The sequence below is a fragment of the Rhea americana genome, unplaced genomic scaffold (assembly GCF_003343005.1).
Source record: "Rhea americana isolate MKP2758 unplaced genomic scaffold, rheAme1 scaffold_369, whole genome shotgun sequence".
NCBI lineage: Eukaryota > Metazoa > Chordata > Aves > Rheiformes > Rheidae > Rhea > Rhea americana.
Window position 1 is genome coordinate 84,394 of NW_028186500.1, and position 9,662 is coordinate 94,055.

The 9,662-nt window shown below is 50.5% G+C and overlaps 1 protein-coding gene across 1 annotated transcript; it reads left to right on the forward strand.

Annotated features, from left to right (window-relative positions):
• Positions 1 to 820: 820 nt before the first annotated feature.
• Positions 821 to 5,029, forward strand: FEM1A (fem-1 homolog A). Its single transcript, XM_085312616.1, has one exon. The coding sequence runs from the start codon at positions 1,034 to 1,036 to the stop codon at positions 3,080 to 3,082; it is 2,049 nt and encodes a 682-aa protein (XP_085168742.1). The 5' UTR covers positions 821 to 1,033; the 3' UTR covers positions 3,083 to 5,029.
• The last annotated feature ends 4,633 nt before the right edge of the window (positions 5,030 to 9,662 follow it).

Genomic DNA, 9,662 nt, shown 5'->3' on the forward strand with positions numbered 1-9,662 from the left:
CTTTACCGAAATGATTCATTAMAACCACCACACTCCCGTTTTTAAAATACATCGGACTAATGCACTAACACACTGCACAACTATTGTAATTTCAGCTTCGACTGTTTCAAGGAATTGAATTAAAATAAAACCTCAAATGAAATTTGCTCATCTTGTAGAGTTGTAGGGGGAAAGAAAAATGAAGGTTAAAAAAAAAAAAAGTCATAACTGCCTTACACAGGAACTGAGAGCTCGGGTCACCCACCCACCCCGGGCTTCGAGGGCGCCCAGGGGCGGGGAGCAGCTCAGCACCCTCCCGCTCCCCGTGAGGGCCCGCTGCAGCCCTCCGGGCGCCACGAGCTCGCCCGTCGGCCCCGGGCAGCCGGGAGGTGCCGCAGAAGGGCGGAGGCGGCACCGCGCCAGGTCTCGCCTCGGCCGCTTCGGGTGTCCGAGGACGGGACGAGCCCCGACACCCCCCGCCAGCCCTGAGGCGCCGGCCCGCTCCCCTCCCCAGGAGCCCCCGCGGCGACCCGCCGGCGGCCGCGCCGCGCAGGGCGCGCTGGGAAATGCGGTCCCGGCACCCCCATGCTCCCCGGGAAGGGGATGCCGGGGGGGGTGGAAGGACTACATTTCCCAGGAGGCCTCGCGCGGGACACCGGCACCTCCTGAGGACTCCGCCGGCCCCGCTTTACCGCTGCCTGCTGGGAAACGGAGGCGTCGGGACGCTCGTCCCTCCCTGACGGCCGGGGCGGCGGCGAAGCGTTAAACTACATTTCCCAGCGTCCTCCTCCCACCCCGCCCCCTCCGTGCTCTTCGGGGCGCCATTTTGTTTCGCGTTACAACCTAAGATGGCGGCTGGGCGAAGGGAGTGAAGGTTGCTGGCGTTGCCGGGGTGAGAGGCGTCTCTGTGGCTGCGCCCGCGGCCCCGCAGGGCTCCGCTTCCCCGGCGGCCGCGCCTCGCCGTTCCCCTGCCCCGGGCCGAGCTGGGGGCTTGGAGGAGCAGCCAGTCCATGGCCAGCAGGTGGCCGGTGCGGTCGCCGCGGCCCCCGTCGCCATGGACCTGCGCACGGCCGTGTACAACGCGGCCCGCGATGGGAAGCTGAAGCTGCTGCAGAAGCTGCTGGGCAGCCGGAGCCGGGAGGAGCTGGAGGCGCTGACGGCGGGGCCGGGCGGGGGCGACGGCCCTGGCGGAGGGAGCACCCCGCTGCTGATCGCTGCCCGGCACGGGCACCTGGAGGTGGTGGAGTACCTGCTGGATCACTGCGGTGCCCGGGTGGAGGAGGGAGGCTCTGTCAACTTCGATGGGGAGACCATCGAGGGGGCCCCGCCGCTGTGGGCGGCTTCTGCTGCTGGGCACTTGGGGGTGGTGCGTAGCCTGCTGGATCACGGTGCGTCGGTGAACCAGACCACGCTGACCAACTCCACGCCGCTGCGGGCTGCTTGCTTTGATGGGCACCTGGAGATCGTGCGCTACTTGGTAGGGGAGCGTGGTGCTGACCTGGAAGTAGCCAACCGGCACGGACACACTTGCTTGATGATTTCTTGCTACAAAGGACACCGGGAAATTGCGCGTTACTTGTTAGAGAAGGGGGCCGATGTCAACCGCCGGAGTGTGAAGGGGAATACTGCCCTGCATGACTGCGCTGAGTCTGGCAGCCTGGAGATCCTGCAGCTACTGCTCCGCTCCAAAGCCCGCATGGAGAAGGATGGCTACGGCATGACTCCTCTGCTAGCTGCCAGCGTTACCGGTCACACCAACATTGTAGAGTACCTCATCCAGGGKGGGCTGCAGCAGGAGGAAGAGGAAGTTGCAGGGAATCAGAATGGGACTTGTGCATCAGGCAGGGGCCATCAGAGATGCTGCAGTGCTGACCAGGAATCTCCTCAGTGCTGTACTGAGGAGGGACATGGGAGATGTTGTGCCTCAGCTTGCAGTCAGGATGAACAGCAGGTCCCTAACGTGTTCTGCACTCGAGAAGCTGCTGTGGAAGCACTGGAGTTGCTGGGTGCCACGTTTGTAGATAAGAAACGTGACCTTTTGGGAGCCCACAAGTACTGGCGAAAGGCAATGGAGCTTCGGTGTGAGGGTGGGCAGTACCTGCCAAAACCTGAGCCCCGGCAGCTGGTGTTAGCATATGACTACTCACGGGAAGTGAGCTCACTGGAGGAGTTGGAAGCCTTGATCACTGATCCAGATGAGATGCGCATGCAGGCACTGCTGATTAGAGAGCGCATCTTGGGTCCTTCTCACCCAGACACTTCCTATTACATCCGTTACCGAGGGGCAGTCTATGCTGATTCTGGCAACTTTGAACGCTGCATTAACCTGTGGAAGTATGCTCTGGACATGCAGCAAGGCAACTTGGAGCCCCTCAGCCCTATGACTGCCAGTAGCTTCCTTTCTTTTGCTGAGCTTTTCTCTTATGTGCTTCAGGACCGCTCCAAAGGCACTTTAGCTACCCACTTGGGCTTCTCTGACCTCATGGGAGTACTGAGCAAAGGGGTCCGGGAGGTGGAGAGAGCACTTGTGCATGGCAAGGACCCTGTAGTTGACTCGGCACAGTTCACCAAGACGCTGGCCATTATCCTCCACCTGGTCTTCCTTCTGGAGAAGGTGGAGTGCACACCAGAGCAGGAACACCAGAAGCGTCAGACTATCTACCGCCTGCTGAAGTGCAGCCCCAGGGCCAAGAATGGCTTCACGCCTTTGCATATGGCTGTGGACAAGGATACCACAACAGTGGGACGTTACCCAGTTGGCAAGTTCCCATCGCTCCATGTTGTGAACTTGCTTCTGGAGTGTGGGGCTGACCCAGACAGCCGTGACTATGACAACAACACTCCTCTGCATGTTGCTGCCCGGAACAACTGCCCGCTCATCATGAGTGCTCTGATGGAGGCTGGAGCCCACATGGATGCCACCAATGCCTTCAAGCAGACTGCGTATGAGCTGCTGGATGAGAAGCTGCTCACCAAGAGCATGATGCAGCCCTTCAATTACATCACCCTCCAGTGCCTTGCTGCTCGTGCTTTGGACAAGCACAAGATTCCCTACAAGGGTTTCATCCCTGAGGAGCTGGAAGCCTTCATAGAACTGCACTAGAGTGGGAGAGCTGAAGTCCCCAGCCTTTCCTATGATCTGTTTTACACTGAAGAGGTAGTGCAGCCTGAGATCTCAGACCATTCTTGTCAAGGTGCTGAAGGCCTTCGTTGTGCTGAGACGGGCTGCAGGCTTTGTCCTCATCTGTCACCATCAAGCTGGCATGTGCAGGGGTAGGGGAGGAGGAGAAAGCACTAGAGCTCATGMTATCTCTCACTGTTGTCACCTTCACGTACCAGATACCATCTGCAGTGCACTGTATCCAGAGAAGGCTGCAGCCCCTGCCCTTTCCCATGCCAACCGACTTGTCCTGAGGAGGAAGGAAAATGCAGATCCTTGGGACCTTCTGCCTCTCCCATTAGTGCTGGATTAACTCAGCTGTTATGCTTTGGAGCAGCTACACAACACAAACGTGCTCTAGCCCTTCCTGTCCCAAGTACTGAACAGATAGGAATATAAGTGAGGAATAAAATATCTTCCAACTAATTCTTCCCCTGCCCTCTTTACAGATTCAGTATAATGGCCGAGTGGCTTGTGCTCTGCTGAGGTAGTTGCCTTGCATGGCAGTAGGGCTGGGTATGCTGAGGACTTTTTTTTTTTCTTTGGTTGGTTGGCCAAGTAGCAAGTGGTGTTAAAGGCCTGAGATTTCAATGATTGTGCATAAAGCTGGTTATTTTTTCTCTTTTAGAGCCAGGCCCTATCTATGCTGCAAGACTTCTTCAATCCTCTAAGATATAGTAAGGTCAGTTCTGGTTATATAGTTTCGTCAATAGATGTTGGTTTGTATGAATGGGGAGAAAACCTGCAAACTTAAAAACAAGATACTAATGTGGAGTTCAGGCCTTTACCTTGGCCATTCTGCACAAGTTAACTCTCTTCCCCCGATGGAGGTCCTTTAGCTTCAAAGCTCAGCAAGAACTCAAGTTGAACTGTACAGAATGGATATGGCTAGGTTTTGGAGCCAAGCCAATGCACTTTGAACCATCTTTGCAGATGTGCTCTTGCAAGTCCTTCCAGGATGGGAGGTACTTGTAGCGTGGGTGGTGCTTGGGTGATTATTAGAGCAAGTGAATGTTTGTGGCATGTTTGCATGAGGGTGGTCTGAAGGAAGAAGCAAAGAAGAAATGAAGTTAAAGGTGCCTTCTTCGTCTTCTAAGGTTTATTAGTACCAACTCAGTGAGTTCTGTGAATTATCCTGTTCCAGAAACCTTCCTGGAATGGGTTGTTAACTTCTGATTTCTGGCATTTGATTCTTTTTGTAACTTTACTGAGGATGGTACTACCTCAAGGATTGAAACTGAAATATCATTTGGTTACGTGTGAGCAAGCTCCTTTGCTTAATTAGGGTCTTCACCCAACTTGTTTTTCTCTTTAAATCCATAGTCTCAGGGTAGGTATTTGCCTCTATTAACAGAGCCCTTCTTGGTGGTAAACAGTTGGTGTTGGTAAACATGATGCTGTGCCAGCAGTTTATCTTCTTGCAGCCGGAGCGACTGGGCTTTGGCAGCCTGTGGCTCATTTCTTGGCCCAGGCAGAGTGGAAAGCATAGCTGAGGGTGAAGCAGCTGCCTCTGAGCTTTGAGAAAAGGTCAAGACTGGGAGAGCAGAAGCCTGATGAACAGCCATGCACTATATGCTACTGAAGCTTCTATACTTGTATTTATAAGCCAGCATATCCATAAACCTCAATAATCCAATGCTCTCTGCCCATTAAAGATACTGTAGATCTGCGGTTACATTTTTGCAGTGTTAACTATAACTTTTATTTATAAAGCAAGGAGGTTTAACTTTTATCAAGGCATAAAGTGGAGAGTTAGTTTGGCTGTGTTCTATTTTTTTCCCCCTCCTTTTGGCTGAAATTTGAACTAAACTGCGGATATGGAATTTGTTAGTTTGTGAGCTGATGAGCGCTCTTAACTTTAAATAATAAAACAAAAAATGGCTGCTAGAATGCAAGTGCCTTGGACTTTTTGCTGGTAAGCCTCTATTTTCAGCTCTTGCTCGTTTTCTAGGGATGATGCATTTATTGATACGGAAATAACTTGGCTTTTGCAATCAACAGGAGAGTGTTTCATTTCATCTGAGTTTACTCTTAGGAAAAGTTCATCTGTGCTGTGATTGCAAATACTCGCACCTGAAAAAGGGTAACACTGACACTCAAAGCACACCTCTCTCTAAATACTTTGCATTATCTTTTGATATAAATGAAGCAGTGAGAAGGGATGATATCCTGTTGACTGAGATGCTACCTGCATTATATGTGGTTGGAACTGTTTGTAAGCTTCAGTACTGACTTCACCATTTTACTTCTGTGTTTAAAGTACTATGATGAATTAAGCCCTCGCACAGCATGCAGGAAGAGAGGTGCGATGTGGCTATCATCAACTTTTATTTTTAAACCCCAAAGCTGTCAGTGGGTGGCCAAAAGCAGACGGAAGAATTAAAAGTACTGGAGTTAGTTCCCAGTAAGGCAGAGCTGGATTTTCAGAAATGCCAGCCTTCCCTGGGGAGATGGGAGTGCATGGATGCGTAAAATATTTGAAACTTTGCTCCTGCATTGATTGCTCCATTCTTGACACATTTGTCAGCGTTGCTCCCTTCTGTTTTCTTTGTAAATGTGAGATGACATTAAGTCTGCAGTTCCGTGGGAGATGCTTCTCCTGTCATAATGCTACACGGTTAGCGATCTTGAGGTGAGGTACGCAGGTGAGCAGCTGTCACAGCAGTACAGGAACTGGGAGAGCCTCTGGACTGAGACACTGGCTGGTCATTCCTGACTGTGGTGTGCTCTCACTGCCATCCCATCTGCAGAACTGATCTGAGGAGAGAGATGAAGAGGGAGTTGTACCACAGCTGGGASGGGGAGCAACTCTGGAGCCAGGATCTTGTGATCAGGTAGCTGGGGGAATCCAATCATGTAAAAAAGCCTCATGGAAGAGGCTGTTTTGTATGACAGAAAAGGGAGTTTAATTTTTTTTTCAGGGCATAAATAACCTGTGATTACACAGTGAGGACCTAGCAATTAAATGTTGATGGTAATTACTAGGTGGGAAAAATCACTGCCTGAATCTAGGCGTAATTACTATGAACAGTTATTATTTATTGTAGGTGTTGTCTGGGCCAGCTCCTGTATGCAGGACAGAATAGATAGTTTGGGAAGCAGTGAAATGTTTCAATGATGATTTTATTATCTGAGCAATTACCTGAGATGGAGCATGGAGGTTTTCTCTGGGCTATAGTTCCTGCTGTAGCGCATTGCCCTTCAGGAGCCATGCTGAACACTTCTGTGATTGAAATATTTGCCTCCCCGCCCCCCAGCACACACATGCGCGCGCGCACACACACACACACACACACACACACACACACACACACACACAGAAGTGCTTTCTACTCTGTCTCTTAAAGAAGAAGAAGAAGAAGAAAAACAACTCTCAATCAGCTCTGTGGACATTAAAGGCTTCCATACAGGTTTCTTCAGAAATGCAAAAGTGGTGAGAAGTTCACCCAAGGTTTTCCTGGAGCCAGTTGCTAGTGCCACTTTCATGGTCATCTTTAGAGCTCTCTGGAGCTTGCTAATGTTATATGCATGTAGCTTACAAAGTACATGGTCTGGAGTGTAAAGATAGGGATGCTGTATCAGCATTTCTGTAGCTTAATTGTGGAACAATTAAGGGGGTCACAAGCACAACATACTTTCCTGATGAAAACAAGACCTGAGTGATACATTTTTTTCCATGGTTTGCAACAGCGAGGAGCTCCTTGAAAATGTGGGATGAGTGAACCTACTGTTGCAGTTGAAACTGGGCTGTGGATCTTAAGTGGAGGTTGCTCCCAGTAACCTTTGAGCTTGTTTTCCTTCCACACACAAGCTAAAAAGAATACCTACAGTGTTTTGCAGTCGCTTGCCATGTCTTTCCCTCTCCCTCTCTCCAGTCCAAGCAAACTTGATGCGATTGTAGTAAGCGTGTTCATAAGCTAGAGCAGCTTCCAACTGACCGGTGAGTTTTGCATGATGTTTATTTATAGAAAGCAGAATAGATGGGAAAGGAGTGATGTGTATGATATCTCCCAAGGGGAGGGACTGCCCTGGTAGCTGCGCAGCAACAACTGCAGTGTGTCGGGAATTGCAGTAACACAACACCTATTCAAACRCAGGTGACGTAAAGGAGAGAAAATAGGGCCTTTTAAAGTGCTTAGAAGGGGTCCAAGCACTTGGAGGATTCCAGCAGACTCTGTAAGAAAGTAAATTAGTTAATCCATTGTCACTGAGCTCTTTGAACTTAAAAACCAGACTGTTTCAAAGTTGGAAGCCAGCAGCCGATGGCAGCTCTTAAATAGAAGCGCTCTTACRTGGTTCTTGTTCTGCCCAGGACCGAGAGGACTTTGATTTGCCCAAGCCCTGAGTCTCGTGCAAGTTATCGGCCAAGGAGGTTCAAGAGAAGTTAAGCTTCTTTGAGGTTTATTGTGGGGTGAGAGGGAGGTAGAGAGATTTTCTGTGGTCAGACCCATGAAAAGGGACCCGTGGCCTCTAAATAGGAACTTCTGGGAGATTTAAATCCAAATTTGTGATCCTGAAAGCTGCTGCTCCGTTGCTATTTAAGAGAAGAGGCAGTTCAGCACTCCTGCAGTTCCTGCATCTGGTTGTTCCCAGGAGCTCCAGAGCTTGCACTGATGCTTGGGCTCTCCAGCTTCACTTTCATCCATTTCCCCCCCACGGTGCTCAGTCCAGCAGACATCCTCAGTGCATCCTGATGGGCTCAGTCTGCTTGAAAATAAAAAGGCAACAGTTGCAGCTTTGAACGCAGAGCAAGTGGAGGTGATTGCCCCCTTTTATACCATTACCTGTTGTCCTTTAAGGAGATGAGATGGGACTCATTCCCATTCCACTGYCTGTCAGTGTACGGGGATCCATATCTCTAGCTGATTTAGTAGGCTAGTACCTGCCTGGGAGGGAGCACTGTGTGCACAGAGAGTTTGAGGGAAAGTGGAGCTGGAAAGGGAAGAGAGCAGATTAAACAGTCTTTAGCATAATGATCAAAGTGCTGCCTGGGAGAGAATTGATGCAGGGTGAACTGTATTTTCTTCAAGTATTATTAATATCTTTCTTAAACAGTAGCTTGCTATAAAGCTTGGATGGTTCTTAGACAAAGACCAGAATCCAGAATTACTCCCTGAGTGCCCTGCTTGTGTAGTCCAGGGTCCCAGGACAGCCTGCAGGAGTCCTTTGCTTTGACTGCCAGACTGTGCTGGCTTCTCCTTGATTAGACCCATGCTGGGACAACTATTGAGAGTGACRTGAGCATACAAACATCTGGAGAAATCCAGGAAACTGGGTTACTGCTCCTGAATCAATTACACTGGCCATCTAGTCCCAGCTTAGTGAGGAGTTGGCAGTTGTCTGGTGCCTTTGCTGGGACAGCGGTAGGGCAAGCTTGCAGAAAGACCCCAGGTCAGCATGTTAATTGGCTCTAGGATTTGCTGCTGTTGCTTGGGCCCTGGTCTGCAGAGGGAACAGTCCCATTTCTAGACTTGCGGTGGCACTGGGCTGACCTCTACTGACAGAGCAGGTGAAGGGCTGCAGCCGAAGGCCCGTCAGAGGGAGAGCGAGGAGCGCGGCGCCCTGCTCGTGAAAGGCACAGCAGAGATCTGGCTCGCGTAGTCACGGCCCAGGCCCTGCAGACCGGCCTCCCGCGTCCCCCCCTTCTTTCTGTTACGCTCTGCCCACTGCTCTTGTTCTTTGAGTCAAATGTTTCCCTCAAAAGCAGTAACATAAATCAGTAAATGGTGATTTATCTCTCCTCGGTGAGAAGGATTTCCCTGTGTAAGTCAACGTACCAGGACTCCGACCTCACCTCAGGCCTTTAAACGCAGGTGAGAATGGAGACGTGGCCATGCATCTGCCTCCTTGGAGTCTCTTCCCGTGTTTCCCCTTCCCATTCCACTTTCATCAAGTCACTTTTTCCTCAAGCGCAGCTTTACTCTAAAGGTTTTTGTTTAACCTTTTAGCTGCTGTGCGATGTCAGTCCTTGTGAGTTTTACAGAATTTTCTTAAATACAAAAATACCTTCCTTAAAGCTGCGGCACTAGGGTCACATGGAAATTTTGTCTTTTGCAAACAAAAAGCTTTTCTCTGTGATTTCAAAGGAAAACTGGGAAAAGTGACGCCTCAGCCTCCGATGCCTCAGCCCTGAGGCCTACAGCCCCACAGAAGTTTTTTGAAGCTGGTTTCATGTCTCCCCTTGGGTCTGATTTGAGAGGCTGGGGGAAATGGACCAGAAGAAAACAAGGGACCTCCTGCTCAGCACCTGGACAGGAGGCCACAGTGACTCCCCTAAGCACCCCCTGGAAATTTTTCCCTCAGATGATTTGGCCAAGTTCGTACAAAGCAGCAGCAGGTTCTGAAACAGGATCTAGATGAGCTGTGTCCCAGCAGCAGCCCCCCCCCACCCCGGCTCTGCTCCCTGCCCAGAGGTACCCACATTCAGAACGATTTCCCAGATATTCCTGACTGTCCTTTTCCCAGTTCTACAAGAAAGAGTTGGAGAAACACAGATGAATTAATTAAAATGTATTTATAAAAT